General features: G+C 43.2%; 2 protein-coding genes across 3 annotated transcripts in view; one reads left to right on the plus strand and one right to left on the minus strand.

Annotated features, from left to right (window-relative positions):
- Positions 1–15,481, plus strand: part of LOC139172273 (radial spoke head 10 homolog B-like) — a 48,472-nt gene extending 32,991 nt beyond the window's left edge. The window contains exons 15-21 of one of the 2 annotated variants that reach the window (XM_070761218.1): positions 1,827–1,934; positions 3,202–3,381; positions 5,603–5,746; positions 7,319–7,403; positions 10,122–10,232; positions 11,829–12,027; positions 14,188–15,481. In XM_070761218.1, coding sequence (XP_070617319.1) covers positions 1,827–1,934; positions 3,202–3,381; positions 5,603–5,746; positions 7,319–7,403; positions 10,122–10,232; positions 11,829–12,027; positions 14,188–14,392 — 1,032 coding nt within the window. In that variant the 3' untranslated portion in view covers positions 14,393–15,481. The remainder of the gene's footprint in view (positions 1–1,826; positions 1,935–3,201; positions 3,382–5,602; positions 5,747–7,318; positions 7,404–10,121; positions 10,233–11,828; positions 12,028–14,187) is intronic. The other variant, XM_070761219.1, reaches the window with a different exon arrangement.
- The window catches only part of CCZ1 (CCZ1 homolog, vacuolar protein trafficking and biogenesis associated), a 29,181-nt gene continuing 28,445 nt past the window's right edge, over positions 15,416–16,151 (minus strand). Inside the window, exon 15 of the mRNA XM_070761221.1 lies at positions 15,416–15,717. Within this exon, the coding sequence (XP_070617322.1) occupies positions 15,662–15,717 (56 nt within the window). The 3' untranslated portion in view covers positions 15,416–15,661. The remainder of the gene's footprint in view (positions 15,718–16,151) is intronic.

Raw genomic sequence — 16,151 nt, forward strand, 5'->3', positions numbered from 1 at the left:
ATTGTGATCCCACTATATAGAGCGCTGGTGAGACCACATTTGGAATACTGTGTTCAGTTCTGGAGACCTCACCTACAAAAAGATATTGACAAAATTGAATGGGCTACAAGAATGGTGGAAGGTCTTAAGCATAAAACGTATCAGGAAAGACTTAATGAACTCAATCTGTAGAGTCTGGAGGACAGAAGGAAAAGGGGGGACATGATCGAAACATTTAAATATCTTAAAGGGTTAAATAAGGTTCAGGAGGGAAGTGTTTTTAATAGGAAATTGAACACAACAACAAGGGGACACAATCTGAAGTTAGTTGGGGGAAAGATCAAAAGCAACGTGAGTAAATATTATTTCAATGAAAGAGAAGTAAATCCTTGGAACAAACTTCCAGCAGACATGGTTGGTAAATCCACAGTAACTGAATTTAAACATGCCTGGGATAAACATATATCCATTGTAAGATAAAATACAGGAAATAGTATAAGGGCAGACTAGATGGACCATGAGGTCTTTTTCTGCCGTCAATCTTCTATGTTTCTATGTTTCTATTAACACCGCAAAGGTTCTTTATCAAGAGGCAATTTGACTTTCCATTTTTTCTTGGAAGATATTTCACTTCTCATCCAAAAAGCTTCTTCAACTTCAACTGGACGGTTGGAAATGGAAGGATTTATACTCCTTGCAAACAGTTGGTCATTTGCATCCTTTTTAAAAGAGTCCTTAAGGTCACTTGGAGTTTTATCTATCTCCTCAGAGTTACCTGAGTATTGCAAATAGCAATAGCAATTTAGATTTATATACCGCTTCATAGTGCTTTGACAGCCTTCTCTAAGCGGTTTACAGAATCAACATATTGCCCCCAACAATCTAGGTCCTCATTTTACCCACCCCGGAAGGGTGGAAGGCTGAGTCAACCTTGAGCCAGTGGTGAGATTTGAACTGCTGAACTACAGCTAGCAGTTAGGTGAAGTAGCCTGCAGTGCTGCACTCTAATGGGTGTGGAGCCTTCTTAGAACTCAAAAATAAATCTCCAAGTAGCCTCAATGACCCTCTAAAAAGGATACAAATGACCAGCTATCTGCAAAGGGAATAAATCCTTCCATTCTCCACCATCCATCCATCCATCCAGAACTGAAGAAGCTCCTTCGATGAAGAGTGAAATATCTTCCAAGATAAACCAAGGAAGTCCAGTTGCTTCTTAAAGAAAAGAAACTTCAGATAACCATGACCTGGATGATGGCATAGGCATAGGCAAGACTGTTAACAATTAATCAGTAGAATGACTTACCTTCAGAAGCTGTAGGTGTTCCAACTCTGATGGTTTTTAAGAAGAGATTGGACAAGCATTGCCTGAAATGGTAGAGGGTCTGCTGCTTGAACTGTGGGTTGGAGTAGAAGACCTTCAAGGTCCCTTTCAACTCTGTTATTCGGTTAATTAGAATCATAATTTGATGATTGATTTATGTGTCACTTTACAAACATCGTCCTGGAACCAATTAAGTTCATAAGACAAGGTATCACTGTATCTCAGATAAATAGTCTTCGTAGAGGGGCGGCATACAAATCTAATAAATTATTATTATTATTATTATTATTATTATTATTATTATTATTATTATTATATAGGCTTAAAAGTCACATGCAACAGAGGGCTAAATAAATAATATTGAAAGCCTTAAAAGGCCAACTCGGAGACATATCATCCTCCTATCTATGTCATTCCTAAGAGGTGATACCACTTGGAAGCATATAAATCAGCCATTGGAATGCGATTCTTAACACAAAGATGGCTCAAACTAACCATCTTTGTTTATTGTTTTGTCTATCTTCAGGATTTAAGGCTCATCAGCAAACAACTAACAGCCACCAAGGTTGTGAACATTCTGGCCAAAGACAATCCTTTCGTCTCGGATGCAGAGACCGTTAATTTGGAGTATGAGGTATGAACCTAAAAGGAGTTTGTGATGGATAGTTTGGCAACAGCCAAACAATTTCAAGAAAATACGGCTGCAGCTATGCTATCTGTCTGAATAAACGCACAATTTACACACGCACTCCTGACAATTCAAATAATGTATATCTAAAGTTTTGCATTCGTACCATCACTGTAGGCTGAGAAAAAAAATGTGGTACATTGCTTTCTGGGCGACCCTCGTACCAAGGTCATTTGGGAGAGAAAATGATGTGGGGTTTGGTAACTCAGGAGGAACTTTTTGCACATCGGATGTGAAGAAAACCCTCGATCATTTTAAGCCAATTTGTGTTTCGGGGTCTCCTTCAGCTCTGGAAGCTCAGCCTGGCCCTCAGATTTTATGAATGGGGGAGTTGAAATATTCCTTCCCCCTAGGCCATTACAAGTTATGCATGGTATGTTTGTGTGTATGTTTGGTTTTATAATAAGGGTTTTTAGTTGTTTTATTATTGGATTGTTACATGTTGTTTTTATCATTGTTGTTAGCTGCCCCGAGTCTACGGAGAGGGGCGGCATACAAATCCAATAAATTATTATTATTGTTTGTCTGTCTGTCTGTCTGTCTGTCTGTCTGTCTGTCTGTCTGTCTGTCTGTCTGTCTATTTATCTATTTATTATTTATTTGATTTATTTGATTTATTTGATTTATTTGATTTATTTGATTTATTTGATTTATTTGATTTATTTGATTTATTTGATTTATTTGATTTGATTTGATTTGATTTGATTTGATTTGTATGCCGCCCTTCTCCGGAGACTCGGGGCGGCTAACAGCAACAATAAAGCAGTGTACAATAGTAGTCTGATGTTAGAAATAATTAAAAGCCCATTAATATAAAAAAAAAAACCATACATACATACCATGTATAGAATTGTAAAGGCCTAGGGGGAAGAGGGTCTCAATTCCCCCATGCCTGATGGCAGAGGTGGGTTTTAAGCAGCTTACGAAAGGCAAGGAGGGTGGGGGCAATTCTAATCTTTGGGGGGAGTTGGTTCCAGAGCGCCGGGGCCGCCACAGAGAAGGCTCTTCCCCTGGGTCCCGCCAGAGAAGATCCACTCTGTGGGACCTAACTGGTCGCTGGGATTCGTGCAGCATTATTATTATTATTATTATTATTATTATTATTATTATTATTATTATTATTCCCTGCCAGTATCTTATCTCTGAATCTTCCTCCTGGAGGACTTCTCTTGACTTCTTTGTCCGGCCTTGTCTTCTTTGGTTTCTCGTTCAGCTTGTCTTCCTGGAGTTCTTTGAAGCTCTGGTAGACTGTGCCCTTATTTATGTCACCGACGAGATGTTGAAGCAGCAGGCCGAAGAGGTGACCAAAACAGTCACTGCTTCTTACAGACCAGATGAGTTGCCCGACAGGAGTGAAACAGCCTCTTTGCCTCCCGAAATGGCTTCTCCACAGGTGAGTCCAGCTCTGGTGTCCTCACACAACTAAATCAGGAAGAGACCAAATACATTTAGGCTAGTTGTAACCTCGAATAAAGTTTCTCATGGGTTAGGGCAGTGATGGCGAACCTGTGGCATATCAGAGGGCATGTGAGGCATTGCCCTATGTCAGCTCCAGTGCGTACATGTGCGCTAGCCAACAGATTTTCGGTCTCAGAGAAGGCCGTTTCGCCCTCTGGAGGCTTCAGGGAAGTTTCCTGAAGTCCTGGAGTGCAAAAAATCAGCTCAATGGGCAAACCGGAAGTTTGGAAAAACGGACTTCCGGTTTGCCTGTTGTGCTGTGTTTCTCACTCCAGAGGCCTCACTGAAGCCTGGGATGGCGAAAAAACAGCCAAAGGACCAACAGGAAGTTCGGAAAAACAGACTTCCGGTGCTGTTTTTCTCACTCCAGAGCAGTGGTTCTCAATCTTTCTAATGCCGCGACCCCTTAATACAGTTCCTCATGTTGTGGTGACCCCCAACCATAAGTATAGTGCCAATTCTCCCAGCAGAGCTTGAAGCGGATTGGCAGGAAGGTCAGAGGGACACCCCCACTGTAAACGCCTGATTGGCTGGATTGTAAAAATATGTTCCAAGGTACCAGAATAGAAGCTTAAGTCTTAGGTGACCCCTGTGAAACGGCCATTCGACCCCCAAAGGGATCCTGACCCCCAGGTTGAGAACCATTGCTCTGGAGGCTTCAAGGGAAACTTCCTGAAGTCCTGGAGTGCGAAAAAGAGCACAAAGGGGGAAACCGGAAGTCCGTTTTTCCAAATTTCCAGTTGGGCTGTTTTTTTCACCGTCCCAGGCTTCAGTGAGGCCTGGGCGCATGGCAGGAGACAGTGTGAAGGTAGGAGAGTTGTGCATGTGTGTGGGGAGGGAATGGGTGTGGTCACGTGTGTGTGAGCTAGCTCACGCACACACACCGTTTCCACACACGGACCAAAAAAGTTTCGCCATCACTGGGTTAGTGTGTCGAGCAGATTCTATGCGATTGGTTTAAACTTTAACACAGGGCTGTCCAACCCTGGCAACTTTAAAACTTGTGAACTTCAGCTCCCAGAATTCCATGCTCACCAGGGAATTCTGGGAGAGGACGTCCACAAGTTTTAAACTTGACAAGGTTGCCCTCCTCTCCCGCTTTTAAGTGTGTTCTGGAAAAACCAGTCAGCAACCGTCTTGTGGGAATTATTATTATTATTTATTAGATTTGTATGCCGCCCCTCTCCGAAGACAGAGCAGCTCACAACAACAGTACACAATACAAATCCAATGATTAAAAAAGAACAGTTAAAACCCTTAATATAAAAACAGTCATACAACCCAAACAAACCATACATAAAACGGGACAGCCGGGGGGAATCAATTTCCCCATGCCTGGCAGCAGAGGTGGGGTTTTAGGAGTTTGCGAAAGGCAAGGAGGGTGGGGGCAGTCCTAATCTCCGGGGGGAGTTGATTCCAGAGGGTCGGGGCCGCCACAGAGAAGGCTCTTGCCCTGGGTCCCACCAGGCGGCATTGTTTCGTCGACAGGACCCAGAGAAGGCCAACTCTGTGGGACCTAACTGGTTGCTGGGATTCGTGCGGCAGAAGGCGGTCTCGGAGATATTCTGGTCCGATGCCATGAAGGGCTTTATAGGTCATAACCAACACTTTGAATTGTGACCGGAAACTGATCGGCAACCAATGCAGACTGTGGAGTGTTGGTGTGACATGGGCATATTTAGGAAAGCCCATGATTGCTTTCGCAGCTGCATTCTGCACGATCTGAAGTTTCCGAACACTTTTCAAAGGTAGCCCCATGTAGAGAGCATTACAGTAGTCGAGCCTCGAGGTGATGAGGGCATGAGCGACTGTGAGCAGTGACTCCCTTGAAACATTGATTGTTTCTTCGTTGCTTATTTGATCCCTTTGACAATCACTGTTTTTTAACCTCACGATTCTTCACAATTTTATCTTTTTCTTTTATGTACACTGAGGGCATCTGCACCAAAGACAAATCCCTTGTGTGTCCAATCACCCTTGGCCAATAAAGAATTCTATTCTATTCTTTATGCCAAACTGTGATGAATGAGTTGTGTGTTTCTCCAATATGGTTGCTGTTTGGCCTCGCCCCGGCCAACTTTTGGGGACAGAAGAGGAAAATGAGGTGCCTTTTTGGAGACGATGGGGTGACACTGTGTTCTGTTTTCAAACTCTAGTCCATTCAAACCAGAAGCACCAGCAGTGACGAACCAAGCCCCGAAGCCACCGACGCCCTCCAAGTAAGTGCCAAGAGTTCCTCAAGCAAGATTGTGCATTTCGTGGAAGTGGGCAAGGGCAAGAAGTCCGAAGGCCATAAAAAGGCAAGTCCTAAGGGTAGCATCGCGTTCCCTTGACCAGTGTTCCCCCTAATTTTTTTTGGGGGGGGGGGGCGGAAAAGTATAGTGTCTGAGCGGCAGTCCCTTTGGTACTGGGCGGCACAGAAATAATAAACAAACAAACAAACAAACAAACAAATAAACAAACAAATAAAAAAACCACCCTGTTTTGCCTCAGAGAATTTCAAAATAAAATACTGTACTGTGTGTCTATAACAGTGAGCTCATAATAGGGCAACTCTATCAATATCAAAATGCCACTTCAATAGTTGAGCTAGTTTCAAACTAGATTTTGATTTTCTTTCTCTCTTCCTTCCTCCCATTCTTTTTCTTTCTCTTTTCCTTCCTCTCTTTTTTCTATCTGTTTCTCTCTCTTCCTCTCTCTCTCCTTCCCTCTCACTCTTTCCCTCTCGGCTTCTGGGCAGGTTTGGAAAACTCTGAGTTGATGATGATTCTTAAGTGAGCGATTGCTCACTGCTCAGCTTAGAGGGAACTATGCTGTCGTCAGCTCTACATGTGACTATTCAAAAGGGATGAATTGAAGATTTATTTTTTTATTTATTTTATTTATTGGATTTGTATGCCGCCCCTCTCCGTAGATTCGGGGCGGCTAACAACAGTAACAAAAAAACAGCATGTAAATCCAATACTAAAACAACTAAAAAACCCTTATTGTAAAAGCAAACATCCATACATACAAACATACCATGCATGAATTGTAAAGGCCTAGGGGGAAAGAGTATCACAGTTCCCCCATGCCTGACGGCAGAGGTGGGTTTTAAGGAGCTTATGAAAGGCAAGGAGAGTAGGGGCAGTCCTAATCTCCGGGGGGGGGACTTGGTTCCAGAGGGCCGGGGCCGCCACAGAGAAGGCTTTTCCCCTGGGCCCCGCCAAACAACATTGTTTTGTTGACGGGACCCAGAGAAGGCCCACTCTGTGGGACCTAACCGGTCACTGGGATTCGTGCGACAGAAGGCGGTGTCGTAGATACCCTGGTCCGGTGCCATGAAGGGCTTTATAGGTGATGACCAGCACTGGACCAGAATATCTCCGCACGAATCCCAGCGACCGATTAGGTCCCACAGAGTGGGCCTTCTCCGGGTCCCGTCAACTAAACAATGTTGGTTGGCGGGCCCCAGGGGAAGAGCCTTCTCTGTGGCGGCCCCGACTCTCTGGAACCAACTCCCCCCAGAGATTAGAACTGCCCCTACTCTCCTTGCCTTTCGTAAGCTCCTTAAAACCCATCTTTGTCGTCAGGCATGGGGGAACTGAGACATCTCCCCTGGGCTTATACAATTTATGCATGGTATGTTTGTATGTATGTTTTTTTAGTAAATGGTTTTTTTAAATCAAACCGGGGTTTTTTACATATCTTAAATTATATTTGGATTTGTTATAAATTGTTTTTTATTCTGTTGTGAGCCGCGGCATACAAATCTAAATAATAAATAATAAATAAATAAATATTCTTAAGGAGAAATTTTGCTAACCACTCTTTCCTTCCTCCGGTCCCTGATTTATCTCATTTTTCTTTTTTTTTCCTTTTCCTTTTCTCAGAAAGGGAAAAGCAAGGAGGGCAAGAAAGACGAGAAATCCCACAAAGGAAGATCCCGTGGGAAAGAAAAACACGCCTCCGCTCAAAGTGAGTGCGAAACATCCAGGTTGTATAATCTGCAAGCTTTGGCCGGCTCTCCGGAGAAAGAAATGAGGGCCGAATTAAGAGTTTGCCCTTCCCTGAGACCATGTTCCTGGCAGAACAATTGCACCAGGGAAGTTGTCCTTGCGAAGGTCAGCCTCAAAGAACCAAGAACAACACAAGGAGTTATTTCTGAGTATAGTGGTACCTTTACTTATGAACTTGATTCGTTCCGTGACCAGGTTCTTAAGTAGAAAGGTTTGTAAGGAGAAGCAATTTTTCCCATAGGAATCAGTGTAAAAGCAAATAATGCGTGCGAATGGGGAAACCACAGGGAGGGTGGAGGCCCTGTTTCCTCCCAGGAGATTCCTAGAGAGGCCCCACGGAGGCTTCTCCCCGCCTTTTCCGGCTCTGTTTCCTCCCAGGAGATTCCTAGAGAGGCCCCACGGAGGCTTCTCCCCACCTTTTCCGGCTCTGTTTCCTCCCAGGAGATTCCTAGAGAGGCCCCACGGAGGCTTCTCCCCGCCTTTTCCGGCTCTGTTTCCTCCCAGGAGATTCCTAGAGAGGCTCCACGGAGGCTTCTCCCCGCCTTTTCCGGCCATGTTTCCTCCCAGGAGATTCCTAGAGAGGCCCCACGGAGGCTTCTCCCCGCCTTTTCCGGCTCTATTTCCTCCCAGGAGATTCCTGGAAAGGCCCCACGGAGGCTTCTCCCCGCCTTTTCTGGCTCTGGTTCCTCCCAGGAGATACAGTTTATCTACTATATACTATGTATATTTTTATATATTTTTGTATGTATATTTTTGTGTGTAATATGTATTTATTTATTTATTTATTTATTCATTCATTCATTCATTCATTCATTCATTCATTCATTCATTCATTCAATTTTTATGCCGCCCTTCTCCTTAGACTCAGGGCAGCTTACAACATGTTAGCAATAGCTCTTTTTTAACAGAGCCAGGCTATTGCCCCCACAATCCGGGTCCTCATTTTACCCACCTCGGAAGGATGGAAGGCTGAGTCAACCTTGAGCCGGTGATGAGATTTGAACCACTGACCTTCAGATCTACAAGTCAGCTTCAGTGGCCTGCAGTACAGCACTCTACCTGCTGCGCCATCCCGGCTCAGTTATATATACATAGAAATAAAGAGGATATTTTGGATGTTCAGTAATAGCAAACAGACAGGGAAATTGTATCTCTCAGAGGCGAGGAGTGACATCAAGTTGGCCACCTTTAAGCCAGTCACATGACCTTTAAGCCACACACCCCGGTCACATGATTGTCAAGTCACTCCCACCTGGTCACATGGCCAGCAAGCCACACCCACAAAATAAGCCACGACCACATTTTGGTAGTAAAAAAATTTGCAGTCCTACACTGGGAAGAGCCTTCTCTGTGGCGGCTCCGGAGATTTGTACCGCCCCCTCCCTCCTGGCCTTTTGCAAGGCCCTGAAGACCCATCTTTGCCGGCAGGCATGAAGGGCTGTGAGTGTTAATGAAGACGATTGTGGGTTTTTTAGGAAAATGGGGTTTTAGATTTTTAGTTTTTTAATATTTATTTATCTATCTATCTATCTATCTATCTATCTATCTATCTATCTATCTATCTATCTATTTATTAGATTTGTATGCCGCCCCTTTCCGTGGACTCGGGGCGGCTTACAACACAAGAAAACAATTCATAACAAATCTAATAATATACAATTTAAAATTTAAAATAGTTAAAACCCCCCATTTTTAATCAAACATACCTACAAACATACCATACATAAATTATATAGGCCCGGGGGAGACATCTCAATTCCCACATGCCTGACGACAAAGGTGGGTCTTGAGGAGTTTACGAAAGGCCAGGAGGGTAGGGGCAGTTCTAATCTCTGGGGGGAGCTGGTTCCAGAGAGTCGGGGCCACCACAGAGAAGGCTCTTCCCCTGGGGCCCGCCAACCGGCATCGTTTAGTTGTTTTTTGTAATTGTATTTATTCTCTTGTAAGCCGCCCTGAGTCGGTTGAGAAGGGCGGCATAGAAATCTAACAAATAAATAATAAATAATAATAAAACAAGTCACTTTTTTCAGCGCTGTTGTAACTTTGAATGGTCATTGAATGAAGTGTTGTAAGTCAGTGATTTTCAACCTTTTTTGAGCCACGGCACGTTTTTTATATTTACGAAACCCTGGGGCACACTGAGCGGGGCGGGGGGGGGGCTAAAAAAAGTTTGGGCAAAAAAATTCTCTCTCTCTCCCTTCCTTCCTCTTTCTTTCTCTCCATCTCTCTTTCTTTCTCTTCCTTCCTTCCTCTCTTTTTTGCTCTCTTTCTCTCCCTCCTTACCTCCCTCTATGTCTTTCTCTCTCTCTCCTTCCCTCCCTCTCTTTCTCCCTCTCTCTTGCTTTCTTTCTCTCTTTTGCTCTCTCTCTTGCTTTCTTTCTCTTGTTCTCTTTCTCTCTCTCTTGCTTTCTTTCTCTCTCTCTCTTGCTTTCTTTCTTTCTCTTTCTTTCTCTCTCTCTCTCTTTCTTTCTCTCTCTGAGCTTCGCGGCACACCTGACCATGTCTCGCGGCACACTAGTGTGCCACGGCACACTGGTTGAAAAACACTGTTGTAAGTCAAGGACTACCTATAATGGAGAAATGCATTTTTTCAGTGTAATTGGAGGCTCCCTCCCTCCCCACAAGGCAAAGCACTGCTTGATTATTCATTAATTCTGGGGTTTTTTTCCCCTTTCAGGCATAAGTTCGAGTGTCGTGTTTTCTCCCATCCCAGAAGAGAAAGAAGCAGTCATTGTGCCTCCAAAGGAGCAGGACAAAAGACTCAGCACTCCAATGATGGAATTAGCAGGTGAGACATTTGCAAGGGATTTTTTTTTTTTTGGAAACAAAGGCAATCGTAGAATTCTGGCTGCCTTTCTTACTACAGACCAGGTTCCCTCTAACTTGGATAGCGTTGAGTTGCAGAAGGCTGGGGGTGAATTCTGCTTTTCATAACTTAATCAAACCAAGTAGTCAAACGCACAGAATAACAGAAGAGTTGGAAGGGACCTTGGAGGTCTTCTAGTCCAGTCCCCTGCACAAGCAGGAGATCCTATACCTGTGAAGGCGAAACTCCACCAGTAATGGGTGGGTAGATAGGTACATAGATGATAGATAAATAGATAGATGATTGATGATAGATAGATAGGTGGATGGATGGATGGATGGATGGATGGAGATAGACAGACAGACAGATAGACAGACAGATAGATAGATGATAGATAGATAGATGATTGATGATAGATAGAAAGATGATAGATAGATAGATAGATAGATAGATAGATAGATGATTGATAGATGATAGATAAATGATAGATAGATAGATAGATAGATAGATAGATAGATAGATGATTGATGATAGATAGATGATCGATAGATAATTAGATAGATAGATAGGTAGATGATTGATGATAGATAGATAGATGATTGATGATAGATAGATAGATAGATGATTGATAGATGATAGATAAATGGTAGATAGATAGATGATTGATGATAGATAGATAGGTAGATAGATAGATGATTGATGATATATAGAAAGATGATAGATAGATAGATAGATAGATGATTGATAGATGATAGATGATAGATAGATAGATAGATAATTAGATGGGTAGATAGATGGGTAGATAGATAGATAGATAGATAGATAGATAGATAGATAGATAGATAGATGATTGATGATTGATGATAGATAGATGATAGATAGATAGATAATTAGATAGAGAGATGGGTAGATAGATAGATAGATAGATAGATAGATAGATAGATAGATAGATAGATAGATAGATGATTGATGATTGATGATAGATAGATGATAAATAGATAGATAATTAGATAGATAGATAGATAGATAGATAGATAGATAGATAGATAGATAGATGGGTAGATAGATAGATAGATAGATAGATAGATAGATAGATAGATAGATAGATAGGTAGATGATTGATGATAGATAGATAGATAGATAGATAGATAGATAGATAGATAGATAGATAGATAGATAGATAGATAATTAGATAGGTAGACAGACAGACAGACAGACAGACAGACAGACAGACAGACAGACAGACAATTTCTGGATTTGGGTGAGTTTTGTCCAAAATGACACATAGACTTTCCAGGCTGTACAATTGGACAGTCAGAAGGATACATTGGATAAATGTGTATTCCTGCAAGTACCCACGTTCTCACAGGAGGGCAGTAAAAGAATATCAGAGAAGGATGTCACTAGCTTCTCTTCCTGAGCTTTGCCGGCAGCATCCTAGGGATGCGTAGATCAGAGCAGAGGTGGCTTCCTCCAGCTTTGGAATGAATTTCTGGCAAAACCTTGACTTCTACATGTTTCACGTGGTTCTATATAGAGGTATGACCTTCCTGCTACCTTTTTCTTCTCCTTTCTTAGAAAAGCTCGAAAAAGAGAAAAACGAGGAAAAAGATAAACTCAATCTCTGGATGAGTCAGATGTACATTTTCTTTGTCAAAAAGTTTTTTGCCAACTTCCAGAATTTGCAGCTGGTGAACAAAACCATCCTGGATAACAGAGTTCGAGAAGCTGAACTCTTAATCCTGAGGAAAAAACAAGAGGAGGAAGAAGAGGCCAAGTAAGCCATCGTGGTTTGTTTAGGTGAAATGTGGGTGGGCTGGAGGTCCATACGGTCAACCATCCATGGCCCAAGTTGGGTTGATTTGGATCAAAGCTGTAGCCCAAGGACACATTCTTTTCCCGTCAGCCAGATTGGAGCCATGATTATCTCAGGGACCGTCTTCTGCTGCACGAATCCCAGCGACCAGTTAGGTCCCACAGAGTGGATCTTCTCCGGGTCCCGTCAACTAAACAATGTCGCTTGGCGGGACCCAGGGGAAGAGCCTTCTCTGTGGCGGCCCTGGCCCTCTGGAACCAACTCCCCCCAGAGATTAGAATTGCCCCCACTCTCCTTGCCTTTCGTAAGGTACTTAAAACCCACCTCTGCCGTCAGGCATGGGGGAATTGAGATCCTCTTTCCCCCTAGGCCTTTACAATGCATGGTATTTATTTATTTATTTATTTTATTTATTAGATTTGTATGCCGCCCCTCTCCGTAGACTCGGGGCGGCTCACAACAATAATAAAGAATATATAATAAATCTAATAATTTAAAAGAAACAATAAAAGCCCCATTATTAAAAGCAAACATACACACAAGCATACCATACATAACTGTATAGGCCCGGGGGAGATGTTTCAATTCCCCCATGCCTGATGGCAAAGGTGGGTTTTAAGGAGTTTACGAAAGGCGAGGAGGGTGGGGGCAGTTCTAATCTCTGGGGGGAGCTGGTTCCAGAGGGTCGGGGCCACCACAGAGAAGGCTCTTCCCCTGGGTCCTGCCAAATGGCATTGTTTAGTTGACGGGTATGTATGTATGTATGTTTGGTTTTTATATTAATGGGTTTTTAATCATTTTTAGTATTAGATTACTATTGTACACTCTTTTATTGTTGCTGTTAGCCGCCCCAAGTCTCCGGAGAGGGGCGGCATACAAATCCAATAAATAAATGAATGAATGAATGAATGAATGAATGAATGAATGATCTAAAGCAGGGGTCTCCAACCTTGGCAACTTTAAGACTTGTGGACTTCAACTCCCAGAATTCCTCAGCTAGCAATGCTCCGTCCGCAAAGCTGGCTGAGGAATTCTGGGAGTTGAAGCCCACAAGTCTTAAAAGTTGCCAGGGCTGGGGACCCTTGATCTAAACCATGATGTGGTTGACTTGACCTCAGTTCAGCAAATTGAAAGGAGTTGGTTTAAAGTCACCATGATTTCTGGTTGCTCGCCAAATGCAATTCCGGATTAACAAATCTTAGTAGCCGAGGTGGCGCAACGGTGAGAGCGCAGCACTGCAGGCTACTTCAGCTGATTGCTAGCTGCAGTTCGGCAGTTCAAGTCCCACCCGTGCATTGGTTTGCCATCACTGCTATAGACCTTCCTACTGCAACGCTCTCTACATGGGGCTACCTTTGAAAAGTGTTCGGAAACCTCAGAACGTGCAGAATGCGGCCGCGAGAGCCATCGTGGGGCTTCCTAGATTCGCCCACGTTTCTGCAACACTCTGCGGCCTGCACTGGCTGCCGATCGGTTTCCGGTCACAATTCAAAGTGTTGGTTATGACCTTTAAAGCCCCACATGGCATTGGGCCAGAATACATCTGGAACCACCTTCTACCGCACGAATCCCAGCGGCCGATAAGGTCCCACAGAGTTGGCCTTCTCCGGGTCCCGTCGACCAAACAATGTCATTTGGCGGGCCCCAGGGGAAGAGCCTTCTCTGTGGTGGCCCTGGCCCTCTGGAATCAACTGCCCCCAGAGATTAGAACGGCCCCCACCCTCCTTGTCTTTTGCAAATTACTCAAGACCCACCTTTGTCGCCAGGCATGGGGGAGTTAGGATATTCCTTCCCCTAGGCCATTACAAGTTATGCATGGTATGTTTGTGTGTATGTTTGGTTTTTTATAGTAAGGGTTTTTAGTTGTTTTATTAAATTGGATTGTTACATGTTGTTTTTTTTATCATTGTTAGCCACCCCGAGTCTGCGGAGAGGGGCGGCATACAAATCCAAATAATAATAATAATAATAATAATAATAATAATAATAATAATAATAATAATAAATTTGGAAAACGGTGGTCTGGGGTCAAAATTGAGTTCTGCGTTCCAGAGAAAAGTTAATCCAACCTGCAAGTTTAAGGTCTGAGGACCTTGACCGACCTCCCAATTTTTTTGACAGGCTCAGGGCTCTGCGGGAGGCCGAGGAGGCCCGAAAATTAGAGGAAGCAGCAGCTGAGAAAGCAGCCCTGGAACTGGAGGAGACTCTGACTCGAGAAATGGAGGAAAATCAAAGCCAGGGCCAATCCCCTCCGAAGGAAGACTCTCCGACTTTGCTCCAGAGCATGGTCAAAGCCGTCATGGCCGGGAGAAAGAAGAAAAAGTGAGAGGACCTGCACGGCCATCATGAGAAGCCAGTCCTTGCCCTACGACCGCAACCGAGCCCAACATTTCTGTCGCTAAGCGAGACACCCATGGAGTTTTGACCCATTTGTGATCTTTCTTGCCACATGTTCAAATCAATTGCGGCCTTTAAGTTAGTAACACGGTTGTAAAACAAGCTGGCTTTCCCCACTGCCTTTCTTATTAAGAGGTCCCAGGAAGAACTACACGTCTCCAGAATACTGCAACTGTCCTTAAGTACATATCAGTTGCAAAGCCTCTGGATTCTGATCACGTAACTGCGAGGGTCTTACGAGGAGGTCATGAGAAGTCGCGGTAAAGTCGCAAGTCACTTAGCCGTACGTTCATTTGGCGACCGTTTGAAGCCGGGGTCTCCAACTTTTGGCAACTTTTTAAGACTTGTGGACTTCAACTCCCAGAATTCCTCAGCCAGCAAAGCTTGTTGAAGTCCACAAGTCTTAAAAGTTGCCAAGATTGGAGACCTCTAGTTTGAAGTGACAAAGACATTGAAAAAAAGGCAACGTATGATATTTTTTCTCAATAGCAGCCATTGTAACATCGGCAGGGTCACATTATCAAAATTCAGATGCTTGGACACTGGTTCCTATTTATGATCCCCTTTTTACGACTTTCTAACAAGCATCTGACAAGCCAGATTCGCTTTGCAACCATCTTACTAATCGAACAACTGGAGTGTTTCACTTCAGCTGCCCAAAGTCATTTGGCAGTTGGGCATCTTATAAGTAGGACTAATAAAATAAATAAACAAATAAACAACTGTCACAAAATGGGGCAAAACTCACTGAACAAATGTTTTGCTCAGCAGCAGAAATTCGATGTCAGTCGTAAGTTGGGGACTACCTGCCATCGTCACAAGGCAAAATACCTGCCCATAAAAGAACTTATTTTGTAACAAAGAAAGAGGAAGAGGATTAAAGCAGTAATAATTAAGTTTTATTCCCCCCTCCCCCCAGTAAAGTACAAACAGACACATGGAATGACGCAGGTTTCATTCTGACCAATTTTAATCCATTTGAACATAAATACATTAAAATCTAAATAAAATAAAAAAATCCAGTTCGGTCGGAGAGCACATGGTTTTGATAGAAAGTGGATTCTTACACAGCAAGTATTGCTTTACTATTGTCATTTAGGCCAGTCAAGTGATACAACTCGATGAACTGGTCCCAGTAAACAAATTATGCCTTTTAGGGGTCTTGAAGCCATCTTCAAAGAATGAGAGCCGGGACGGATCAGTCCAAGAAGAAAATATTGTTGAACTGGGTTGCGCAAAGTTTCTTTACTTCTTCTGAAAGAGAGAGAGAGAAAAAGAGTTTTAAAACTTAAAAGAATGAAGCGTTGTTGAAAAGTTACCATCAGTGGGACATTTCCTGAAGGCTGATATTTTTCTATTATTTCTCTGGCTCCAAGCCATTTTTAAAATTTTACTTACAAATTTATTTTTGAGCGACAGCCTACAAAAAGCCTCAGAACTGTCCTTATTTTCACTGCCAAACCCCCTGCAAGTCCTTTCTGCACAAGTAGGCCCAAACTTTGTGCATCACCCTTGGATATGTCAGTGTTTCTCAACTTGGATAGAAACATAGAAGACTGACGGCAGAAAAAGACCTCATGGTCCATCTAGTCTGCCCTTACACTATTTCCTGTATTTTATCTTACAATGGATATATGTTTATCCCAGGCATGTTTAAATTCAGTTACTGTGGATTTACCAACTACGTC

This window comes from Erythrolamprus reginae, chromosome 9 (genome assembly GCF_031021105.1).
Source record: "Erythrolamprus reginae isolate rEryReg1 chromosome 9, rEryReg1.hap1, whole genome shotgun sequence".
NCBI lineage: Eukaryota > Metazoa > Chordata > Lepidosauria > Squamata > Dipsadidae > Erythrolamprus > Erythrolamprus reginae.